At 46.9% G+C, this 26,808-nt stretch overlaps 1 protein-coding gene across 3 annotated transcripts in view; it reads right to left on the bottom strand.

Annotated features, from left to right (window-relative positions):
• The window catches only part of MICALL1 (MICAL like 1), a 363,438-nt gene that overhangs the window by 297,777 nt on the left and 38,853 nt on the right, over positions 1-26,808 (bottom strand). For all 3 annotated transcript variants that reach the window (XM_078684158.1, XM_078684159.1, XM_078684160.1), the window contains one exon: positions 13,844-13,985. In XM_078684158.1, the coding sequence (XP_078540284.1) occupies positions 13,844-13,985 (142 nt within the window). The remainder of the gene's footprint in view (positions 1-13,843; positions 13,986-26,808) is intronic.

Genomic DNA, 26,808 nt, shown 5'->3' with positions numbered 1-26,808 from the left:
GCTACTGACTGTGGATTTTGAAAGAACACTGACAGTTCTATTGATTGATTAATATGGAAATTGGATACGACCTTTGGCATAAACTTAGGGTTTGTTCGAAGAACCACCCTGTTAGCATGAACTTGCATGAAAGGTTCTTGAATTGTTAGTGCTCGTAACTCGCTAACTCGCCTGAGTGAGGTAATGGCAATTATGAATGCCACCTTTCATGTTAAGAATTGTAGTTCGCATGAGTGTAGAGGTTCGAAAGGAGGTCCCATAAGTCTTGTGAGTACTATATTTAGATCCCAGACTGGGGAAGGAGGGTGTCTTGGAGGGATCACCCTTTTAAAACCCTCCATAAAAGCTTTGATAGCTGGTACTCTAACCAGTTAAAGGTGTTGCCTGTTTTGAAGGTATGCTGCTATAGCAGCGAGGTGTAGTCTTATCGAAGAGTATGCTAGGTTGCATCTTTGAAGATGTAGTAGGTAACATATAATGTTTTGTATGGAAGCATCTAATGGGTTGATTTGGTTATTGTTGCAGTAAATAACAAATCTCTTCCATTTAGCTGCATAGCACGCTCTTGTAGTTGGTCGTCTTGCCTCCTTAATGATGTTCATGCAGTCTGGTGGCAAGTTAAGGTATCCAAATTCTAAGACTTCAGGAGCCAGATCACTAGGTTCATCTGATTGGCATCTGGGTGTCTGATTTCTCCATGGTTCTGAGTTAGAAGATGGGGTGCGAGGCACAGCCTTTGATGAGGAACTACTGAAAGCTCCAGGAACGTTGTGTACCACGGCTGTCTCGCCCATGTGGGAGCAACTAGGATTAGTGTGAGTGACTGTTGCCGCATTTTGCGTGCCACCAGCGGAATCAGCGGTGCTGGGGAAAAGCGTACACAAATCTGCCTGACCAGTTCATCCATATCGCATTGCCCTGTGACAACGGATGTGGGAACCTGGCGGCAAAGTACTGCCATTTCGAGTTTTCTTTTGTGGCAAACAGGTCTATGTCTTGGTGACCCCACTGTTTCAAGAATGGCTGGAGAACTTGGGGGTAGATCTCCCATTCATGTAGTGGTTGGCTGTGCCTGCTGAGCAGGCCTGCTATCTGATTGTCTTTCCCTGGAAGGTGTTCTGCTAGTAGAAAGATTTATTTTGGAATTGCTCACTTTCATATGCTCTGCGCCAGGTGGGACAGCTGTGGAGAGTGTGTTCCTCCCTGTTTTTTGGATATAGTACATTGTGATCATGTTGTCCGTCCGGATCAACACAGTCTTGCTGTCCAAGTATTTTTGGAATGCTTTCAGGGCTAGGAATATCGCTAGCAACTCTAGTTGGTTGATATGCTATTTCTTTTGTTTGGTTGTACAGAGCCCCTGTATTGTGTATTGAAGGAGATGGTCTCCCCAGCCTGTCAGTGATGCATCCGCTGTTAGTACTAGTTTTGGAACTGGCTCTTGGAACAGTCGCCCCTTGGAAAGATTTTCTGGGTTCCACCACTGCAGAGAGTTGTGAGCGCGACTGTCTACCAACACTAGGTCTTTTAGTTGTCCTTGAGCTTGGTTCCACTGCCTTGCTAGGCATTCTTGCAATGGACGCATTTGAAGTCTGGCATGGGGGACAATGAATATGCAGGAGGCCATCAAGCCTATGAGCTGCATGAAGACTCGAGCAGGCAGAGAGTGTTGTGGCAGAAATTTGCGAATGAGCATCTGCATGCTGGCTATCCTCGCTGAGTTTGGGTATGCCTTTGCCACTGAGGAATCATAGTGGCTCCCAGATATTGTTGTGTGTGGGACGGTTGCAGATTCGATTTTGGGTAGTTTATAGAAAACCCTAGGCTGTGTAGCAGCTGAAGTGTTTGAGACGTGTCTCTTACACACTGTTGGTACGATTTCGCTTGTATTAGCCAATCGTCTAGATACGGAAACACATGGATGTGTTGCCTTCTGAGATGTGCAGCTACTGTCGCTAAGCTTTTCGTAAACACTCTTGGAGCCGTGGTTACCCCGAAGGGGAGAACTTTGAATTGGTAGTGTTGACCCTCTATTGTGAACCTGAGATATTTTCTGAGAGCTGGGTGGATGGGTATGTGAAAATACGTGTCCTTGAGGTCCAATGTTGCTAGGAAGTCTCCTTGTTGGAGCAACGGGAGCACTTGCTGTAGTGTGATCATATGGAAGTGCTCCGACAGTATGTATTGATTTAGGGGTCTGAGGTCCAATATTGGTCTGAGGGAACCGTCCTTCTTGGGAATAAGTTAGTATAAGGAGTATACTCCTGTCCCTTGGTGTTGGAAAGGGACTGGCTCTCTGGCCCCCTTTTCCAGCATGCATTTAACCTCTTGTTGTAGCAGGGTGATGTGTTCTTTGGACATGGGACGGTGTTTGGGTGGTATGTTTGGTGGGGTAGAAGTGAGTTCTAGGCAGTAGCCATACTGGATAATTTGTCGCACCCACCTGTCCGTGGTAATTGCGTTCCCGACAGGTAGGAATTGTTGGAGTCTGCCTCCGACCGGTGTTAGGTGGTCTGGAGGTAGCGTGATGAAGTCACTGTTTTGTGGCAGTGGAGGCTCTGGTGTTATTGCCTCCACGTTCTCTTCCCTTATTATTGTTGTCCCTATAACCTCCTCTGTTGGAGGTTTTGGTGAGGGAACTTTGTGTGTTGCCTTTGTATGAAGATGACGTTTGCGAGGTATTGCCTCGTGTAGCTGCCCTGTATGAGGAGCGTCGAAAGGAACTTCTATGTTGCTGAAACTGCAATGCGCCCATTGACTTTGCGGTTTCTGTGTCCTTTTTCATTTTATCTAAAATGGTGTCGACAGCTGGGCCAAAAAGAAAGTCCTGATTGACTGGCTGGTTAGAATGGTGGACTGCACTTCGTTCTTAAAGCCTGAAATACGCAGCCATGCATGTCGGCGTAGTAAAACGCTAGGGTTAATAGACCTGGCTGCGGTGTCGGCTGCGTCAAGCGCACAATTGATGGAGGCATTTGTAATGAATTTTTCCTCCTGTATGAGGTCATTAGCTTGGGCTTTAAAAGGCTCAGGTAGGTGTTGCATTAAGCTTTCAAGCTGGTCATAGTGTGCCCTGTCGTAACGGGCTAGCAGAGCTTGTGTATTCGCAATCCTCCATGAATTGGAGGCTTGTGCTGCTACCCTTTTACCTGAGGCCTCTAGTATCTTTGATTCTTTATCGGGGGGAGGTGCTTCACCCGTTGTCTGTGAGTTGGCCCTTTTGCGTGCATTAGCCACTACCAGTGAGTCTAATGGTAACTGCCCTTTGATGTAGGTAGGGTCTGTAGGGGCTGCTCTATACTTTTTCTCAATCCTGGGATTGATTACCCTTGCCCTGGCTGTATCTTTAACTATGTCAGGTGCATGTTTTAACACTCCCTTTAACATAGGAAGTGTTCTGACACTTTTTTCTGAAGTAGGGAAGGTGTCAAACAAGAAGTCTTCCTCTACAGGGTCATTATGCATGTCTACATTGTGGTACTGCGCTGCCCTGTCTATTAGTTGGTTGAAAACAATGGTGTCATCAGTAGGTGACGGCTTAGTTGGATAAGAGGATACATCAGGGATGGGATGGGTGTTATAAGGGTCAGTTGGCTCCTCCCATGGTTCATTCTAGGGGTCAGGATCTGGTGGATAATCATATTCAGGCTGTGGATCCTCCCCTGTGTTCCCCTCATTGTCCCCATAGTGAGAAGGAGAGTAAGGAGCAAAAGGTGTAGTAGGCATAATGGGATAGAAAGGAATGAAGGGTCTAGAGGGAGAAGTCCCAAAGTCCTTCTTCTTTAGTGGAATAGGGGAATGAGAGCCAGTATCCAGTGGCCTCTTCTTCCTGTGCAGGATTGTGACTTTACCAGTGTCAGGATTAATATATATTTTTGCCTGGTCGTCTGATGGATCTGGATGGAAGAGTTCTTCCTCTACAGTCCTTGGTTGTGGTTTTGACTTTTTTGGGTCGATAACACCTTCTGATTCTTTGTCTTTTGGTATCTTTGTGCTTTTCTTCGGCTCGGGCCCTTTCTTCGGGTCGACAAGTGATTTCGGGTCGATCGGGTCTTTCGGTTCGACACGTTTCTTGTACTCGACAGTTTTTTTTGGTTGATTGTCCTTTGCCGAGTCGATGGTCTTTTTGGGATCGACTGGTGTTTTTGGAGTACTTGTCCTTTGGTCAATAGCCTTCTCCGGCCGGGTTACAGGCTTCGGTACGGCACCCTTTCTGTCGGCGACCTTTGCTGGGTCGGTGACTTTCGGTACAACTGGCTTGTTCGGTCCAACGACCTTCTTCGGGTCGACGGTTGTCTTTGGCTCGACGCCTTTTGGCTGAACAGCCTTCTTTAGGTCGACGGTTTTCTTTGGGTCGACGGTTTTCTTTGGGTCGATGCTTTTGGGCTGTACGGCCTTCTTTGGGTCGACGCCCTTCGACTCAACGACCTTTTTTGGCTCTGGAACCTTCTTAGGGATGACGTTACTTGGCCCTGGGGTCTCTGAAGGCTTAGGTTTCGGTTTCGGAGCCGAGCCGGATGGCGGGGCTGTCAATTGTTTTTTCGGATCTTGGCTAAGGCCTCTTGGCGATGCCTCGACCGGAGCCTTAGGTAACGGGATAATTGGTGTAGGGGGCAGTGTCGGGGGCAGTGTACTCACGGTGGGATGTCGTCATCGGAGTCTGAGTAGTCCTCGACGGTGATTATCTCTAGGTCAGAGTCTGGTGCTTCTGGAAGTTCTTGGTCATCATCGAAGATGTTGTCCGGTTCCGGTGCCTGTCGCTGCATCTCTTGCGTAGCGGCCCGTTGAATACATATGGTTTTCTTCGACCGAAATTGGACGCAGGCTGTGCAGGTTTCTTCCTTATGGTCTGGGGAAAGGCACTTGTTGCATACTGAGTGTTTGTCGGTATGCGGGAACTTGGAGTGGCATTGTGGGCATCTTTTGAACGGGCTCACGTGTCGTCGAAAAGGCCCAACGGCCCGCGTCGATGACCGAGTCGAGATGGAAAGCTTGATCGAGTCAAGAGGTACCGAGCGAGAACAATACCGTCGAAGCCGAAGGCCTTTGGCCTTTAGAAAAGTTTTGTTTCGATTCCGAAGTTGGAGTATAGGAGTAACATCCGAACCCAATGGCGGAAAAAAACAATCTGAGGATGGAGAAGATGCCCATGCGCACTCTAGTCCAGGGGAGGAGTCACCTATCTCGTGATACTTCGAAGACTCTTCCAGGACAACAAATTGCAATCATCCGGACCCAACACTAGGCGGCGTTCTATGCACAGATATGAATTCAGCAGCCCACATGCCTCGAACACATGTTGACATCCTCTACTTATTACACCCTTCGTATTCTTCGAAAAGTGTTTCCTTATATTCCAGTTGATCAACAAAGAACTGTGATGGCAGCGCTGGTCATGTCCAAGTTGGATTACTGTAACGGGCTGTTGGTGGGCGCTTGCAAATCTGTGACTGCTAAGTTACAGGTTCTCCAAAATGCAGCGGCCCGCCTTTTGTTTGGACTTTCCCGTTTTTCATCTGCAAAACATGCCTTAAATGAATTACATTGGCTGCCTATTACAAAGCGGATTCGCTTTAAAGCCCTGTGCATCGCCTTTAAGGCTTTACATGGTATTGGCCCGGAGTCTTTACAGAATCCTTTTCAATGGTACCTACCCTCTAGGACGCTTCGTTCCTCATCGGCCAATAATGTCAAGATTCCCAACTACCGCCTACAGAGATGGGGAGGGAAAAGCTTTCATCACATTACGGCCAGGTGGTGGAATGCACTTCCCACTCATCTAAAAGCAGCTCAAGATCTTCTGCCTTTTAGAAAAGATTTAAAAACTTGGCTCTTTACCATCTAATCTTCTGTGCTCTTTCTTATGTGGCAGCTGTGATTTGTTTCCGCCAGGCCAGCGCCTAGACGCCTTCGGGTCGTAGTGCGCTATATAAATAAATAAATAAATAAATAAATAAATAAATAAGCAAAATACATAAATCCCGGCATCCGAGCAGCATCCTGCTTATCTGGGCAAATCGTTTCATTTTCGTGATCCCAATAAAATATGAATATGACCTGGTGTAGTAGTGTAATGTAATTGGTGCTCATGTGAGGCATGCCAATACATTCTGGCCGAGAGCGCTATAAAACTACCAAATAAAATGGTGCCCAGCATCTGAAAACATTTTATTGTGCATATCTTCCCCTACTAGTTAACAGACACAGGACAAAGTGGAGTCAGCTTCTGCCTCTAAACTCGAAGAAATTAAAGTGAGAGATGCCATTGACATTTCTATGGCTGAAGTACTCAAGCAGAGCTAATATCACTGAATTGAAATCTGCGCGGAGGTAATTAGACAAACCTCTTCTGTGATGTTTAATACGCGGTGAGAGAAATGCAGCGGAAGTGGTATTATAGTATGGGCTTAAAATAGTTGTCTTTTACTTTACCAAAAGGTGACCACAGGCGGAAATACTTTATTTGTAAATACAATCCAGGTTAATTTCTAATGCATTACTAAGTTCGAGGGATTTCATTTCCTTATGCTATAAAAAACACAACAGTCTCTATTCTACTCTTCTGCACCTCTTGACTTACAGGTAGATTCATCAACACAAATTGCGATCGCAATAGCTGCGAAACAGCTATTGCGATCGCAATTCCATGAACCGCAATTCATGAAAAGAAAAGTAACCAAATTACGAATTCGCAAAAATTATTTTGCGACTTCGCAAATAAAATCGCAGAATCAAGGTGGAACCCCCTTTGCGATTCTGAAATTGCGATTTCCCAATGATTCTGCGATTTCATTTGCGAAATTGCAAAATAATCGCAAACCCAATGCACGAAAAATCGCAATTAGGGAAAAAGCTCCAAATCGCTATGTGCGAGGCGCAATTTAAGGAGAACTCAAACCAGGTGGTAACAATAAAGGAAAAAAAAGAAATCCTAACTAGCTACAGGTGCGGGGCTGAACAAACACACTTAAGGAGACACAGTAGGAGCATGAGGACATTCACGATGCTAGGACTCTACATGGTGGTAAGGCGGCGAAGGCTCCAGGCTGCAGCAAGGAACAGACGCAGGATCCAGGAGCGAATTTTCCACCAGCGGTCACACTCCTGGGCCAGACTGAGGAGGAAATCTACTCAAAGTACAGGCTGAATGGGGCAGGGATTACCAAGCTGATCCAGGACCTTAACCCCCTGATGCAGCACCCAACGAGTAGGACCAATGCCGTGCCCACCCATGTCCAGGTCTTGTGATGCCTGTACCTCCTGGCCTCCGGAAGCTTCCAGGGGATAGTTGCAGTTGCAGGGGGGATCTCCCAGAGCACACTGTCCCGCTGCCTAAGGAGTTTCCTGGAGGCCATGCTGACCCGGCTACACCATTACATAACATTCCCAACCACCCAACAGGACTTGAATCAAACCAAGCTACAATTTTACAACATTGCGCAATTCCCCCATGTAATTAGATGCATTGACTGTACCCACATCCACATCTGCCCACCCGCTGATACAGAATACATGTACCGGAACCGCAAGTCCTACCATTCACTGAACATCCAGATGGTCTGCAACGCAAAGACAATCATCACCGACATAGTGGCACAATACTCGGGGAGCACGCATGGTACCTTCATATTCCGGCACAGCGGCATGCACACACGCCTGGCCAGGGGAGACTTTGGTGAAGGACACATGCCAACAAACAGTACATCAAGACCATGTAGCTGCGCATAACAGGCACTCACCCTCTGCTGCTTTCATTCAGGTGACAGCGCCTACGGCCTCCGTGAGTACCTCCTCACCCCATACCTCAACCCTGCCACACCACAGCAACGGCGTTACAATGCTGCACACATTCGCACTAGAAATTGCATTGAGCGGACATTTGGGCTTTTGAAGAGCCGATTCCGCATCCTGCACAAGACTGGTGGGGCCCTCAAATACCAGCCTGAGGTCTGTTGCCGCGTCGTGTGTGCAATACTCCACAATATTGCTACCAAGCGGAGGATACCTGTGGGGATCTCTGGCAGTGAGTCGGAAGGGGACAACCGCCCACCTGCACATGTAAATGTAAATGTAAATGTAGTTGAGCTTATATAGCGCACAGCTACCCGCAAAGCAGGTGTCCCGGCGCTTGCTTAGGGAACCCTTCCTGATATTCCCCTGTGAGATAGCAGGGTATCCACAAGGTGAAAGTCAGGCATCCCGCCGCGAGGGGCCGTTGTGGAGATTAAGCAAGCTGTTGCCCAGAGTCGCAGAGTGTGAACCCGTGAGTCGAGGAGGCACCAGGGTGAGAATTATCGAGTCCGTGGAATTTTTAGCCCAAGACCCGCCGGGGCGGGGAATTGAACCCTGGTCCAGGACCGCTCTCAGATTCCGGGTCTGCCGCCTCTAACCCCTGAGCCACACTTCTCCACATGTGCATCATGCACGCGGGGAGAACCCTGCAGAAGGACACAGGCGCCGCAACCAAATCACAATGAACTGTTTCTAGTGCACCCATTCCCCTCACACAACACTGCACTCATGCATGACGAATGTAATAATGACATGAGTCGGATTTACTTGTGACCATAAATTCTTATTGTTATTTTCAAAATAATGTGTATTTCAATTTTTTACAAATTACATGAGAACTGTATTCCCTCATACAGCCCCATGATGGAGAAGAGGGCATGCTTGTCTAATCAGCATGGCCCTGCTGGTAGAGTTCATTGAGTCACTGGCGCCTCCGCCGGACGCACCCAGTCGCCTCTCCACGTCCTCCACGACACTATTGGCCCGTGATGCTGCAGTGGGCCTGGTGCTGCGGCGGCGTTCGGCTACCAGCGGCAAGGACAGGCTGCTGTGACTCGAAGTGCCCTAACTGGCATCATCCCCCCCACTTGCTTGGCCATGGCGCCTGCAGACTCTGCACAGCTGTGGTGACTTGTTCAAAGGCCCTGGCGAAGTCCTGGCAGCATTGAACCATCTGTATCTGCATCGCAAGAGAGCGGTGCGAAAGTTGGGAGGTGGCATTTCCTATGAGATGGTTGGATCTCGTGTATGCTGACAGGCGGGTCAGCAGCTGGCGGTGGCGGCGGCGAGTGATATCCTGCTGGGACACCAGGATCTGGCTGTTCTCCCGGACAGCTGCGGTCATGACCTGCATGCTTTCTGTGAGCTGGCTCATGTTTCGCACTGTCTTATTCAGCTGCAGGTGGATGCCTGCCAAGTGCCGTGCCTGCTTCTGGTGGACAGCAAGCATCCGGCGTTCTATGGCCAGCCCAGGATCTCGGACATGTACCCCCCTGCCAGCGCGTGTTGGGACATCGCGCTGCTGCCTCGTCAGTCCGCTGGACAGAGATCGCACAGTGGCTGTGCGCCGTGTCTGCCTCCTGGGTGGTGGTTGTGTTGCCTGTACATCTGCCATGGGTGTCACATGGGGTGGTTGCTGGGCTCCTGTGGCTGCAACGGTGGCCCTGTCCACATGGGGAGATGGTGGTACTGCTGCTGCTGGCTGTGATGGTCCGGGTCGTGGTGCAGGATGGCCCTCTCCCTCGGTGTCCTCAGGATTCTCCTCTATGTGAAGGGCCTCGCTGTCTGTGCTGGGTTTTTCAGACGCACCTGTGATGTAAATGGGTGCATGATAAATGATATGTATCTTGCACATGGGATGTTGCAAAATGCATGCAGGCTTGCATTCCCTGACTGGCTTTGGAATAACTTTCACTTGACAGGTCTGGCTGTGTGTGGCTATCCGGGAATTGTGGTCACACTACAGGTCCCACAATGCAATAGGGCATTTCAGGTGTGCATGGCCTGCATTACTGGGATTATCAAATGGCTAGCTCTGGAGTCATGGGCATTGTTAGGGGACGGGGTCGCAGTCGCATGGCACTTACCTTGGGATTGTTGGGTGGGTCGGGAGGAGTCCAGCCGGGTGACCCCCACGCAGGCTTCAGGATTGAGGGTGTCCTCCACCAGGTCTTCCAATGGAGTGTTGGGTGCAACTGTGGGGTCTCCTCCTCCGGTGGCAAGTCGCTCCCGCAGCCTCTCAGCGATGCGTTCTTTGGCACGCCCTCTGAGGTCGTACCACCTCTTTTTGAGATCATCGATGGAGCGCTGGGTCACTCCAACTGAGTTCACCTTTGCGCGGATGCGCAGCCAAATGCGCCGCTTGTCGGCCTCAGGCACCCCCCGGGACTCCTTTCCAAACAGCCTGTCATGGTCCTTTGATACTCCCTCAATGAGGTACTCCAATTCCTGCTCAGAGAATTTTATTTTTCTCTTTCTGCCTGGTGCACTGCTCCCTGCTGCTTCCTGGGACATTTTAAGTTGTTCTTTGTGTCCTGGTGTGGTGCTGCAGGAAGTCTGTTGTGGAGCTCTGGCCTGTGCTTCTTCCACTCTCAGGCTCTGTGTTCTGAATGAGGGAGGGAACTGCCTACTTCCTGGTTGTGATGTCATCATTGTGCTCGATATGGGACTTCCCGTTTTTGCGATCTCGCAATTAGCGAGATCGCAATTTGCGATTTCGGTAATTGCGAGTTCGCAATTTCTACATGGAAAACGGACGATTCTGCAATTTTTATGCGATTTGGGGAAAAACGCAATCGGCAATTGCGGCCGATTGCGATTCGCTTTTTTTACTCGCTTTTCTTGATGCATCCCATTCTGCGAATTCTAAATTGCGATTCGGTATTTTTCGCAATTTATAATTCGCAGAATATGGGCTTGATGCATCTGGGGGATTATTCTGCACTCAGATGCACTCCGCAGATTTCTAGATGCTTTATAAATATCGATAGATAATGATATGAGGGCTATTGCTACAAAACAAATGCCATAAAATGTCCAAGTACTGGCACAGCTTATTTCAGCACAATTAAAAAAAATAACATAGGTACTGATGTGGGAGTTTTATACAGGACTTTTCCCATACGGATACTATAGTGCACTGTACAGGTCATAGAATTGAGGGCGGGGTCCAATCTAATGCTGGCCATGGGGAATATGCAGGGTTCACCAAGTCTTATTTACAGGCCCCAGCACACAGAATAAGTGCTTGTTTTTAGGCGACAGGAGGTATTTCCATGCCACTTCCTACAGCTGTTCATCGGGACACCTGTCTGCTCCTCCTAACTGGTTGCTCCTCCTGCAGTCAACTTCTTTATATGCAGTCTCTAGATAGCTTTGTCATTCAGATAGGCTATCAGTATTGCATGGGTGCAATTTCAATTTGCAGGATAATGTAGAGTGTTTTAGCTACTTCCAGGATATTTATGTACTTTTTCACGTACCACATTACTCTTGTACAGTGCATGGTTTGAACTGAGTGGCACCACTTGTTTGCATGATTGAGAGCTCTGGAGCTGTGGTTTCTCATAGGGTCTGTCAGTGGGTCAAAAGGTGATCACAATATATGGCCATCCAATCATTGGCATCTCTGCAGAGCGCACAGGGCCGTGGTCACATATTTGAGTTGAAATTGTGATACTGTGCAAATGGGTGTGAAGGGGTCCCTTTCATGGGGTACACAGTTTTCAAAATTAGGACAAGGCAAAAGTGAAAAAAAACTCATCCCTAACTTTTGCGCCCACCACTTTTAAATGTCACCAGCCACCACTGGTGGCACAATAAGTACTGCAGCCCTTAGAGGCCTTCTCTGGTCACAGTGCACTCGGTACCTATGGTAGCTTTTACAAGGGACTTACTCGTGGCCAGAGAGTTGTCAATTGGGTTTTGCAATTGTACAGTTTAGGGAAAGAACATAGGCCCTGGGTACCTGGTTGGCAGGAACCCAGGGCACACTCAGTCAAAGTGCATCAACATTTAGGCAAAAAGCGGGGGGGCAACCTTGCAAATCTGGGGCACTTTCCTACACCATCATCTCTGAAAATTCATGTTCCGAATAACCCAGATCATGGCAGGAGATTTTATTTAGGGGTCTAGGTTTAGCCATCCATTCTATACAAGAAAACATCTGATAAAATGTCATGTTTTAGAGGCTACCCACACAAGAGATTTGATAAAAGTGGATATGTGAAACTCAGGCTTCAATTGGAATGCAGCAAAAAAACACTCTAGAGTGATTATTCACTCCATTTTGTAATTGTTGTTTTTAAATCAGAGGTTTTGTGCATTTAGAGTTTAAGAGATGGTGATAATTGTTGTCTTAAATCCAAGACCTTAACTGTAAGTGTCAAGAAGCAATGACAGGTTAATCAGCAATTCAGATGGTTACCCTAAATCCCTACTGCATTCTGTGAAGCTCTCTTTTGTGTATTTAATTTTTAAGGAGGAACTGGTGGATTTCTTTGAGGAGACTCTTGACCAAAAATAAGCAATTCACCAAAAGATCACAGCCTGGCTAATTATTTCTCTGTCATATGTCAATTATGTCTCAACTCGATCTCTGGTGAAAAATCAAAAACGACACTTCTTTTATTACAAGGGTGTGTCTTTAAACAACAAGGGCTAGGGTAGGAGAGCAGGCCAGGGGCCATTAAGATACCACATGGATGAGAGGCAGTGAGGTGGTCAGCTCTCGGAAAGACTTCAAAATGAGAGGCCTGGTTTCATCAGAAGCTGAACTTATCCCTCTACCATTTCCATTATTCATTCAATCACTGATCAGCATATTTCTTGATTCTGAATATTAAATGAATGTACGCGGCTTCTTCATTACACTAGCACTGTACCTGTTAATATTAATTCAAGTGTCCTGGCCTTGGTACCATTTGACTTAACTAAAACAAGCATTTACAATGCAATAGGTCTCGCAATGGCGAGATTTGAACCTATTGGCATTGTAAATGACAATGTCTTTTACTTATGTTTAAAAAACCTGCATTAATAAAAGGCACTGTCATTTACAATACCAATAAGTCAAAATTAGGAAAATGTAAGACCTATTGCATTACAGAGAGCGCAGTGTCCCTGAAGAGGGGCCGCGCTTAGCATTAAAATAAAAATTTTAAAAAGCTGAAACAGAAAGTGTGGTGTCCCTGAAGTGGGCGCCGCACTCAGCTTTAAAGTTTGAAAGAAAAAAAACAACGCTGAAAGAAAGCACGGTTTCCCTGAATAAGACGTCATGCTCAGCTTAACAGTTTGAAAACCAAGAAGCCGCCAGCATTGTCCCGCGAGTGTGCCTGGGGTAGGGGTGGGGGCAGCCACTTTTAAAGTTAAAGCGCGCATAGCACTCCATACAAGAAGTGGCCGCCATTGTACCGCGAGTGTTGTGTGGGAGTGCCGCAAATACAAGAAGAAGCCGCCATTGTCCCGTATTATTCATTAATCAAAATAGTGCTCACCGACTTATAAAGCAGACCATGTAAAAGGTCCAGTCGTTATGGGAAGTTACAAATACAAGGCGGTACCAAGGAGGGACTACTAAGCCTATTCTCAAATGAAAAGCAACGATTTTGCAAGGACAGTAACAGGAGCCAATTAAAAAGATGGGTGGGGAAATGGGCGGAGCTTGTATGCCATACCTCAATACAGCATGTCTCATGAGATTTTTTAAGGTTCACAAAGTACCCTTCAAAAAAAAAAAGGTTGGAGGGACAATTGACATTTATACAGCAACTGTTACAAACAAATGTTTGAAAGATCACCAACAGAGGTTCCAGCTTATGAATGTGCAGCTCATTGAGGTGTATTATGTTAACCCATCGCTGCTGGTCTAGTGTACATAAACTGGTAGTGATTTCAATTTATTTTTCCACGGTTAACACAATGTACGTACCTTGCTGTCTGTATTGCACTCACATTGGCCTGGTTTGTATCTCTGTTAGATACACTGTGTGGGGGGTTAGCTTACTCGCTAAGGAAGAGATGGTCAAATTGGGGAGAACCAAGCTCTGCTTACCTGGGGGTGGGTTCCGGAAGTAGTTATAATACTGTGAGAGGTAGGTCATGATGCTGAGACGGTCTGGAACCCTCATGGACACCATGTCTGTGGGGTCCAACAAGGCCGGTATCCCCAGCTCCTGCTCTGCCACCTCAAAGGCCTGTAGGGGAGAGGGATAGCAAGCAGACAGATGTGAGAGAGTGGAAAAAGAAAAGAAAGAGGAAGAAACAAGAGCACAAGAAAGAGGGAGCTGGGTGTGAGGAGAGAAAGTAGAAGAGAAGAACAAGAGGAAATAGTAAGAGAGAAAAAGGCAAAAAGCAGAACAGATATGGATCAGATGGGAATGAGTGGGAAAGGGGTAGAAAAGGTGTGTAAAGACAGTGCAAGGACAATATTAAACAAGTGGCGCACGCGTCATGCCTGTGTCTGGGCACGATCATAACTCCTCCCTCGCCTATCGGTGTCTATTGCACGCTTGGTGCGCATAATAGACACCAATAGGCCATGGGAGGAGCTATGCGTGCGCCTCGGGCCAACTGCGTGCAGTCTTTTACAATAAGACGCACGCAAAGGCTGATGGGGGAGCTCAAAAGGAAACGCACACGCACAAGCATGTGCGATTCCTAGGTGTGCTCACATTCCCTGTTTCCCTGTTTTTCACTTACTAAAGGTCTCACGACCTGCACAAGCACGGATGCGCAGTGCAACGCTGGTCGCGAGACCTAAAAAGGGGAGATGGGGAATGAGTATGAGAGAGTGGTTGAAAAGCAGAGAAAGATAGGAAGGATGGGTGTGAAATGCAAGGGAGAGTGAGGAAAAAGGAAAGATGGATAAAGACATTGGAAACGTAGAGGAGACAAAATAAAAACATCTTGAACTGACCATCTTTATAGCAACTTAGATAATATTTTTATAGCAATCAGTTTCCAATTGATGTTTAAACAATCTACAGCAACAAAGCTACTGGCAGAATTACAATTAATGGCCACCTATATGGGATCCAATCAGTAGAGGGATCAGTGAAAATAACACCATCGCAATATGGAAAACAAGTAAGTAATCATGGCTCCAAAGATATAAATGAGATGAAAAAAAGCCAATAGGCTTCAATGGTATCATGACTCCAACAACAACGGTTCCAAGTCACAATTACAACATGGCTCCCACGAGATAAGGCATCAGTGAAAATCAACATGGCTCCATTGACAACAGTCATCACTGACAATTATAACATAGCTCCAATAATATGGGGTTTAGTCTTTTTTTACGTGGCTGGTAGAAGCAAGAGCATTATCAAAGGTACCATAAACAAGACTTACTTAATTGCCTTCAAATGAACATTTGTGGTATCTTGAGACTTTACCACAGAGGGGATTATATAATGTATACTGTCATTCTTACATATTAAGCCAATCACAAGAGCTCACTACTAAGTCAGGCAAGTCACTAAATCTATGTTTTCATGTCATAACTTGTATTGCTCTAGAAAAGCCCACTTTTTCATCACCACTCTACAGATACCTCCTGAGCCCACACACCCTCACTTTACCTGACGGCTAAGAAAAGATCTCCGGTAAAGAACCCCCTAGTGGGTGCCCTTCGGCCATTGCAGAAAATAAGGAGTTAGGTCCCGGGACACAGGGTCAGCTGGACCATAGAATAATTTATAAAAAGAAAAATGCTGGCCCTGCGATTTTTGATAGCTATATTTTGAGCAACAAACCAAATCCTTGTTATGATTTGTATGGTCGAATTTATTTAAACCATTTACTTTTTCATATAAATCTCATTAAGTTAAAGCATTGATTGCATGAGAAATAGCTTCATTGCTTAATACTACATAACGACTGATGCTTCTCGTATGACCGTATTTGTATATTTATGTACACTAAATGATTGGATGTCATTTTGTCATATGTATTTATGTATTTTTGTTAAAATTCTTTGTCAAATGTTTTTGTATAAATTGTATGTACGTAGTGTTTTTCTCATGCAATCAATGCTTTAACTTAATGAGATTTATATGAAAAAGTAAATGGTTTAAATAAATTCGACCATACAAATCATAACAAGGATTTGGTTTGTTGCTCAAAATATAGCTATCAAAAATCGCAGGGCCAGCATCCTTCGGCCATTGCAGCGCCGGCCCGACATGAAGCTAGACTGATGATGAAGCATGACACCTTCGGGGTGTGTGAGGGCCCGTGCTCCTTTTGGAGCATATTCCCCCTCCTGGAAATTGTAGACTTTAACCAATGTGTTTAAGGAACTGCACACTCCTTTTCTTATAGCTTGTATGGCACCCACTAACCACAGATGCAATAGAGATTATGATAGTTTAGCCTTCAAAAAGAGGGCGTATACTCGTTAAACGTGTTGGCTGTGACTTTATATGTTGTCAGAATTGAGGATTTCTTAAAATTTCAGGAATTTAGATTTTTTTTTAAATCACAAGATCTTTCCTATCTTTGGACAAATGTCATAATATGATTACCTTTGGATATTGCATAATGAATTTATACAAACAGAATCTAGGGCATTATAAGAATGGGTCAATTGCATTTATTGCTACCATATTTATACAATGTCATGATTCTGTATGAATCTTTAATTCTAATATATTTAGTTCTCATACACATAAAAAGTGTTCCACAAGTGTGATAAAGCGCCATTAAGTGGGCCTCTAACTAGTCAATTAATTAGTAACTTTGAATACTAGTGGGTTGCTGGTATTGGAGTTGTGCATCCAGATGCCAGGCCATGTTACCATACTTCCCAAATAATATTATAGCTTTAACAATAAACATCAGTGATGATCAACAAGAATCAGCAACAGGCATCAGTGACGTTCAACATAGCTACAAAGAGAACAGACATCAGAAACATCACAGCTCCAAGAAGAAGAATAAAACAACAATGCTCGGAGGAGGAGCTTCGCGCGCATCCAAGATGGTCGCGTGAACACAGGGCTCCCGAGTCCCTCGCCGCCCTTCGCACATATCCTGAGAGATATCCTGACTTTGACGACGGGTTCTTGAAGATGAACCTCAGCTGACACCTTAGCTGTTTTCAAAATCGAATTTGGACTTCGGGAACCGCTGCTACGTCGATCTGAACTTTTGAGGCCCGCCCCACGGCGGCACCGGGGGCTTGACACACCAAGACGCCGGGAAGCCGTTGAACAACGGCCTGAGGGGTCACCCCTGCCGCCCTGAGTTTACTTTCGGTTTTGTTCTTGGGCCTCTGGCCTCATCTGCTCGCGTGATCGCTTTGCCCCCCCCCCCCCCCGAGGTCTAGCCTAACCCTGCCTCTCCATTGTGTGCCAGCGGTCGTGAGTGCTTGGGTATTGGGCTGTGCTGCTGCTTGTGCCTCTGGGGCCTACTTTCGTGGTCTTCGGTGGTCTGGTGGTGTGCGGCCATTTTCACCAGGTCTCGCGGTGCCCTCCGGGGCACACTATTCAAAATGACTGCCAGGGTTGACAACGAGAAGCGGAAAACCAAAACGCCTCTACGGGGGGGGGGGACCGATCCAAACTAACATCATGGATCGCTATACCCAACCCAAGGGGTCCCCCGGTGGCATCAGTCGAACTCTGGAGGACTCTAGGGACGACCCTGCCGCGTCGACCGAATTGACTCTGCAGGATGTCATGGGCGCCATTGCCAACATGAAGGATTCCATTGGCCAGCAATATGAGGCTCTCGCTCTCAAAATTGACACTGTAGCAGTTGATGTTACTCTGATCAGAGCTGACTTGTCGAAGACCAACGAAAGGGTCAAATCGCTAGATTTGAAGACTTCTAGCCTCACGACCGATGTGTCTGACCTGCAGACGGAAATTGGTAATCTGCGATCCTCTAATGATCTCATGGCCCATCGACTGGAGGATTTTGAAAACAGGGCCCGACGTAACAACATACGCCTCGTTGGCGTCCCTGAAAATACTGAAAATCTGGCAACGGACCTCCTTGTGGAAGACCTCGTCTTGAATCACCTCGCCCCTACAGGCCTGAGTAAATTTTTTGCCGTGGAGCGTGCCCATAGAGTGCCGGGCGGGAAACCGAAGTCGGGTGCCCCTCCGAGGCCTATCATTGCCAGAATTTTCAATTTTAGGGACAGAGACATTATCCTGCAGGCTTCGAGAGTGAGTGGCCCCCGTAAAATTCGAGAACACGACGGTGAGTTTCTACCCGGACTTCACCCAGCTCGTTCACAGGTAAAGGATGGGATTTCAGGGGGTGAAGCGAAGACTGGGAGACATGGGCCTGAAATATGCAATGCTATTTCCAACTAGGCTGCGTGTCGAATACGAGGACCGGACTTTCTTCTTTGACCGTCCCAAGAGAGTTAGTGACTGGCTGGATACTCTGCCCAAGCAGAATGACCTAACTGGGCATCCGGGTGGAGCCGAGGGTGGCGTGTTGGAACAAGAGTGACATTATGATTCCCGACTTCCGAACAATTGACATGTCATGCAGCTGGGTTCGATACTTCTTATACCATTGTGTCTTATTGATGTGTACCCGAGGGTGGCGGGGGGAGTGGGACTCTTTCCTCCTCAGGGGTTCTTTTCGTAGACTAGTTTAATGTTAGGGCGACAGGCACACTGCAAGTTGGGGAGTCTAACGCAGGGGTGTAGGGTGGGGGGTGTTGTAATGGTTTCCAGTTGGGGGGTGGAGGGGGGAGTTTGGGTGTTTGTAAGTTTTTTTCAAGGCAACGTATTGTGTTTTCTTTCTGATTTGGTCATTGTGTTCGTTGTGGGGTAGATTCTGCATTTCTCTCCGGGATGGGGGGTAGTGGGTTGAAACTAATGTGTTGGAATGTCAATGGATTGGGTGATAGGATAAAACGGGGAGTGGTGTTACAGTTGCTGCGGCGCCTTTCCCCCGATATTGTACTATTGCAGGAAACGCATCTGATTGGGAACACGTGCCACGCCATGAATAGGCGAGGGTATCGTCTTGCGGCGCACTCTGGCTTTACTTCTGGTTCGAGGTGCGTGGGCATCCTCGTCAGGTCCTCTCTCCCTTTGGAAATAGATGATGTGATTCTTGATGATAGGGGGCGCTATGCTGCTCTCACTGGTAGATGGGAGGGGAGGACTGCCTCATTGATTACTGTATATATCCCGCCGGGTCTACAGACCTCGACTTTTGCGGACCTTGGGCGTGTGGTATTGGGGCTCCCAGAGGGTATCTTGGTGATGGGTGGAGACTTTAATTCGGTCGTCTCCGGGAACGTGGATCGCTACCCTCCCAGAGATCTCACCAAATCTCAATCCTGGTTGAGTGGGTTTTTGGAGACCCTGGGTCTCGTAGACTGTTGGAGGTTGATGCATCCGGAGCAGGTACAATACACCTTCCACTCTGGAGCCCATGGCAGTCTCTCTAGACTCAACTATGTTTTGATGCCAGCGGCGCAAGCCTCCTCTGTCAGAGAGGTGAGGCACCTGGCCCGGGGCATATCCGATCACTCCCCATTGTGGCTTAGCATGGATACCACTGTGTGTAATGAGGGTCGGGTCGCCCCGATAAACCCCTGGTATCTTCGCAATCCCAAGACCCGTGCTGAGTTGATGAAATCCCTCGATCGCTATTTTGTTGAAAATGTGGGGTCGTTCTCCTCTGCTGTATCATTGTGGGAGGCTTTTAAAAAGAAAAAAACAACAATGCTCCAACGAGAATATATATCAGTAGCAGTCAACCATACTCCAGTAAGAAAAGCCATCAGTGGAAATGAACATGGCCCCCACGTTTTAAGAATAGTCCATCACAGTAACATCTGCCACATAACAGGACTTAATTTTATTTCTAGCATTGCTGACTGCTTGTACCTCCTGTGCTGAACAACCAGCTGCTGGCTCGCTAGACTGTCCCACTAGTGTTTGAAACCACCACACTGTGGTATTAGCGGGCTTACTGTGTCACCCCCTGGAGCCCTTGGACTAGGCTTGTGGGGCTGCTTGTGCTGCATATCTCCCAGGACCCAGATGTGCAAGGGGGCCCTACTGGCTTTAGTTACCTCTCCCTCCCAGCACTGGAGAAACCTTCATTGGATTTTACACCAAATAGATCTCTTCCCACTCCTACTGCTGCTGATCATCTGTGACACAGACTGGGATGCTCATGCACGCCTCACTTTTGCCTCACTTTCCTGGCACATGTAAGCGGGTCCAGTAAGCACCTGGCTCTCCACCACGGACTGTACAGCGTCATGCTCACCATAGGTTGTTTACGCTCTGGCACCCAAAGCACTCCTGTGCATACAAAAAACGCATCCTCACCGGCTACTGCGATCACAATCCTCTAGATCGAGACACCATATCCGCATACTTAGAAAGCAAGCAAGACATGGTACGGGTGGCTATCAAAAATTCTCGTACCTCATTGGAACATAGGATAAACACAGTGGGGGCAGACCTAACCCTACTGCGTACAAACAATCGCAATCAGGCTGACAGAGTCCGTAACTCCGAGCAAGAACCATGATACAACCTCAGGCCCAGGAGACTGAGAAGGGACTGCGTGCCCTGTAGAAACTGGTCTGCATCCTGGAAGAGAGAGCTGAGGATGCTGAAGGATGTTCCCATAGGAACAACATTTGCGTGGTCTGCCTACCAGCGAATGTTGAAGGTTAGGATCCGATCTCTTATGCAGAGAATTGGCTATGCCATATTTTCCTCAACTGCTCTGTCACCCTTCTTCTAGACTAAGCGGGCTCGACATGTCCCCACACAAGAACTTTCCCCTGGAGCGAAGCCTCGATCCATGGTAATCCGCCTACTGCACTACCAGGACCGGAATGCAATCCAGCAGGGGGCCCGCAAGCTACTAGAACTAGCAGTAGAGAATTCAAAAATATTTATATTCCCGGATTATACTCTGGCGGTGCAACGTCCGTTCTTGTAGTTAAGAGCCACCTTCAAACACTGGGAGTTAGATACTCACTACTATTCCCGAAGAAACTCTGTGTGATACATGACGGCCAGACATAATTCTTCAAAGACCCTAAGGAAGTTTGGGACTGGATAGAAAACTCCGAACTAACCCCTTCTGGCTCGGCTACACATAGAACCGCACCCATGGCTACCCCTGTTGAGGGAGGACACCACCGACAAGGCCGCACTCCATGAATACACAACACACCAGACCTGAAGCAGATGATCCACGAAAGACGAATGGCCCTCCAGGCCGCCGCGACGATCTAGAACCCAACAGCCTTGTCAGACCTGAACGAGGAACTGTCCAAATCCTCCAGCAAGGACTGCTCCCAGTCGACCTGGCCCTCCAATTTGGACTATGTTGTACCTCCCCGGGTAACACCTTAGACTGCCGAGGACCTTGGCTGAACTCCGGCGTGAACTGTATGGTACACTTTCTCACACCTAACATGATGCATACCCAGCAGTCATGTAATAATTATGAGTGGCGGCAAGGGTTACCCATGCACTCCTCTTCTATGAACTGCTCCCTCCCCCATTCCTCTCTTCCCTCTTATTTATTTTAGTCTACCTCATCCAATGATGCACACTTTGATTGTGTGATAGGTGTATTGGATGTTGCCCCAAACATGCTGTTGCGCATCACTGTTTATTTTAGTGTCTGTATGGCACGTGGCTGGTTGCACCACAGCCAACCTAAAGAGGAGTTTCTATGCCCTCTGTCTTTTGGACGCCAAGCCCAACCCTATGGACAGTTGAACCTCACTGGCAACCATATTTACAATGTTTGGGCGGATGTTTGTTTTCCTCTACCCCTTATGGTATTTTTTTCATTTGCTGTTTCACCATTATAATGGTTTCTGTCCCAGTTACTATCCCTGTTGGTGTCCACTCCTGTTGGGCACTGCAAATATATGCAATTTATTCATACTGATGTTGCCGCTTTACACAAATTACACTGATACAAGAATCTCACTTAACACTAGCTGAAGCTATGAGATTGCAGAGGCGCTGGCGTGGACAGGTGTGCTCCACAAACTCCTCTACATAAGCTACGGGTGCCCTGGTGTGGATCAAGGCGACCGTTCCCTTCACTTTCACTACTGTGGATTCACAGGACAGATATGTTCTGGTGGATGGGCACCTCGAGGGACACCGCATGCTTATTGGTTCCATCTATGCACTCAACTCTAACGAAAATGGGTTTCTCACCAAACTGACGGGAATACTTTCCTGTTGGAATAGGATTCCGTAGCTCCTTGGCAGAGATTTCAACAGTGTGTTAGACCTTGACATAGACTGCGCCTCGCCCCCCCTCTGAACAGTCGCCATGTCTAATGCCCAGGCACCCCATACCTGGCTCGAACCCTGTTGGCTGTCTGACATATGGAGACTTTGCAATGCATCCATCAGGATCTGGTCCTTCTATTCAAGCACCCACAACCTACATGTCCGCATAGATCTCCTAGTTGGTACATCAGACATTCTCCCCCACATAACATGGATCGATTATCTAGGCTGCACCCACTCAGACCATAATCCCCAGCATCTATTCCTAAACTGGGATGCTGAGGCCCCCCCCCATTCTCACATGGAGGTTCTAGCCAGCAGCACTGGAAGACCCAACTTTTTGGTCATTAATGCTAACACAGCCTCGACCAGTTTGCTTGAATGGGATGCCTTTAAAGCAGTAAACAACCTTTACAACGCAACTTTTACATCGCAGAGCCTTTACAACGCAAACTATTACAATGCATTGCTCTGGGGGGGCGCTATAGGATAGGGAATAGGTTAATTTACTATCCAATAACCTTCCCTAGTGTCCACGGGGACTGGAGTTGGAATAGTAAATTAAACTATTCACTATCCAGCACCCCAAAGCACTATGCGTTGTAATGGACTGCGTTGTAATACTTACGTTGTAAAGGCATGCGATGTAAAAGCATGCGTTGTAATGTCATACATCCCTTTAAAGCTGCTGTCAGAGGCCACTGCTTAGGGTGAACGTGGAACGTACCACGGACACTTGGCAAAGGTATAGCCTATATTGAACGAGACCTGCTGGGCCACGAATCACTAGCTCTACTTACCTCAGAACACAAGGAGCGTTTACTTCTGGCGCAGCTGGAGCATGCTGCACTCCTTGAGCGCCTTTGCTGTCTTAATTACGCAGCTCAAACAGCTAAGACTCACACGGATGCAGACAGGCAGGCGCACTTTTAGCATGGCTTATACGCCAGGAACACCCACAACACTCCATACTTGCACTTCATCAGCTATTGGCTCCCTTCTTCATTCCCAAAAGGCCATTTACGCTGAAATAATGTGTTAATACACCATCTACACCTCAGCCTTGCCTCTTGGCTTAGAGCCACTGATTCCTTCTTGTCTTACGCCCACTCACCCAACACATCCCCTGAAGAGTAATCTGGAATAGATGATGCCATCACACAATTTGAGATCCAGGAGGCCACACATGCCCTCGCCACAGGGAGGATCCCAGGTCCAGACCGTCTTCCGACCAAATTATACAAGGCCTATGCCCCACTCTTGGCCCAGCCTGCAGATGTTGTACGATAAAGCTCCTCAGGCTGCCTGTTTGCCAACATCACTTCGCGTGGCACTGCTCATATCACTGCCCAAGCCAGATCAAGACCACACAGTACTAGGTTCATATCACCCTTTTGCACTACTCAATAAAGACTATAAAATATTGGCCAAAATATTAGCTGACCATCTGGCCCCTATTGTACCTGCGGTTATTCACCCCAACCAGAATGGGTAGATCCGGCCCGGAACACTTCCTTCAACCTGCAAAGATTGTTTAGTATCATGGAGCACGACCTCCGCACTTGGCCACGTTCCGGCTGCCTTGTGCGTGATTTAGAAAAGGCATTTGATTCCTCGGAATGAGCCTTTCTGTTTGCAGTCTTTACCAATTATGGCCTCGGCCTCAGATTTATTCGACTAGTGAAACTACTCTACACCCACTCTCTAGCGAGAGTTAAAACCAGAGCCTGGATTTCTGACCCCATCACGATCCATAGAGGAACCCTACAGGGATGCCCACTGTTCTCTTTTTCGTGACGTGGGTGTCCCCGCTAGGAGACGTGCTGCACTCAGACTCACTCCATGCTAACAACTTACTCCTATACCTACGGGACATACATGCAATTCCTCCAGACACAGCACCCATATTTGATACAAGCCTCGAAAAATCCAATTGCAACGTCAAGTGAGATTTTATCAGGTCGAGCTATTTTTAGCATTTAATCGTCCCCGCTGGTGAGTTAACATAAACTGGAAGGAACAGATGTTCTGATCATTCAGAAAGTGAATGAGCAATAAAGACTCCTTAAAATCTTGTTTTTGTCTTGACACATTTGCTCTGTTCAAGGACAGAGGTCAAATGTCAGTTAGTGTTATTACTATGGGTTGCTTGTGTGTTCCTGGAAAAAGTTTTTTACTTTTCTTTCTCTTGTTATAGTTAGTGCTTTTTGTCAAGACAATAATTGTGAAACAAAAGGCTGTAAAATATCAGGCTTTTTTTCTAACACAACATTTAAATAACTTGTAAATTAATAGTAAAATTATTTAAACAAATATCAGGAATAATGAAATAACTTTTTTGTAATTCGGAAGTGCGAACACAAAAGATTTACATAGGTGCAAAACAAAATCAGAGCACTTTACTTGGTGATGTGCAAATGACAAATATCTGCAGAAACTCGATTTCCAGACATTTTACACTATATACTTTTAAAACCACATGTCAGTGGGAAATTGTGGGCATTTTAATATAAAATCTGATGATTGCAAATGACAGTGGGCTGCTACTTTATGTTTTAGTTATGTATTTATTAAATGTGACAGTTTGTAAGCATAAGTTGAGAAACATTCCTGCCCCCACACTGATGACAATGCGGTTAATGAACTGAGGCAAGTCAGCAGTCATGTGTAATCTCTATGTGGTTAGATGGGTATTATATACGGAGCAAACGTTTAGTCTGTTAAACCAAACACAAGTTTTCTATTACTATTTCAATCATTTATAGCAACAAAACAGCAGCAACACTACAAACAACGATCTACACAGTGGGGAAAAAGAAAAGTTTTGATAGCTTTCCTAAAATCAGTAAGATTGTTGAGGCCACGGATATGGGGGGCAGAGAATTCCAGAGAATTGCAGCTCTATAACGGAAAGAAGACCTCCAGCTCGAGTTTTCCTAACTCGAGGAACCCGCAGCATATGTTGGCCCATGGAGCGAAGCTGGCGGGGAGGAACATAGAAAGAAAGCAGATCTGTCAGTGCGCTAGGGGATCCGAGCTTCAGGATTTTAAAAGATATACAGAGTGCTTTAGACTCGATCCTTTGAACCACGGGCAGCCAGTAGAGGTGGCGAATATTGTCAGACACTGAGCAGACTCTACGCAAGCCCAAAAGAGCTCTCACTGCAGCATTCTGAACCCTCTGTAACATAAGTACTTCTGCCTTGTTTACCCCTAAGTACAGAGAGTTCACATAGTCAAGCCTAGAAATAATTAGAGCTTGAATAATGAGCTGTCTGGTCGGTGCATCAAAGAAGCCCAGGATGGGTCTCAGCCCACGAAGGAGACCGAAACAGGTACCCGCTACCTTCTTTGTTTGTGTCTGGAAACTAAGCGAAGAGTCCATCCAAACCCCCAAGTTCTTTACCACCTTTTTAGGAGGGGGGGGAGTGCCTAGATTCCTGGGACCACCAGTGTTCATTCCATAATCCATGATCCCTTCCCACCAGTAACACCTCCGACTTACTAGCGTTCAGCTGGAGGCAGTTGGCTGCCATCCAGCCGGCAACTGCCGCCAGATTGCCTTGGAACTTAGTGGCGTTGTCCCTGGAATTACCGCTCTGCGGAACTTGCGTATTTGAAGGTGCTTTCATATGCGATAAAGAAGAAAATGGAGTCTCAGTGAATTAAAATACTTGCCCAGGATCAAATAATTTAAAACCAGTTTATGGGTCATGAGCATTCTAATTAGGTTGAGTAGATTATTTAAGTCACTAGGACTGCAGGTCTAGTAAACGTTTAGGATTTTTTCTAGGCCTGTGATAGGTCTGCCACAATTTCAGGACTCAGAGTTAACTGGGCGAAATCATGACTGTACTTCAATTCTGCTATCTGGGACACTTCCTACTATCTTAAAGGTGCCAGTCTGACCTGGCAACCTGTAATGTTCCGATACTTAAGTATTCCTGTTTGCCACGGACCTGCTGATCTGTTCGACGGTTACCTTACCCAAACAGTTTCTTCAATTCAGGCACAGTTGGCATTTTGGAAATCACTCCTACTTATCATCGCAGGTCGGATAGCCATTTTCGAGATGGAAATTCTGCCCAGTTTACTGTATCATTTTGTCAAATTTTCCCTCTCCATCCCCAAATCTTTCTTTTACACACTTGAGAAACTCACAAGGGAATTCCTATGGCACAATACACGCAAAAGGGTGGCACTCTAAAAACTTCGCTTGCAGATAACCAAGAGAGGCCTAGCAGTCCCCAACTTCGAACACTACTATTTAGCCTCTCAGCTACAATGGGTGGCCTGATGGTTGGCAGGACTTCAACTAGCAGATACTGCAAAGAGAGACTGGAGCCTGCACCACATACTACATTTATTTCGCCCCAGCACCAAAATGATATCCCTATCCCCTGCACTGTTAAGCGTAGCAGACCAGTGCTATAAACAGAGTTTACTGATCACTAAACCTACCCAGCTATATGCCCCTGCATTTCCACTACTGGACACCTCTGCAGGGGAACTTTCTGCCTGGCACAAGGTAGACTTACATATACTGGGGAGATCTTTACCACAATGGCTCCCTTATGTCCTTCAAGACTACACAATTCCATACTCGGGGCACTTGATGCCTGCTGGGGCGGCATGCAATAGGAACGCCCAATGTACCTCACAGTCCAATATTGTCACGTTATGGGCATGGGCCGCCATTTAACGTGGTGGTTTGCTGAATCGCTGTGTAGGGACACTGCACTACCCTTGACAT

Source organism: Lissotriton helveticus, chromosome 1_1, assembly GCF_964261635.1.
Source record: "Lissotriton helveticus chromosome 1_1, aLisHel1.1, whole genome shotgun sequence".
Taxonomy (NCBI): domain Eukaryota; kingdom Metazoa; phylum Chordata; class Amphibia; order Caudata; family Salamandridae; genus Lissotriton; species Lissotriton helveticus.
This window is presented reverse-complemented; position numbering and strand designations above follow the sequence as displayed.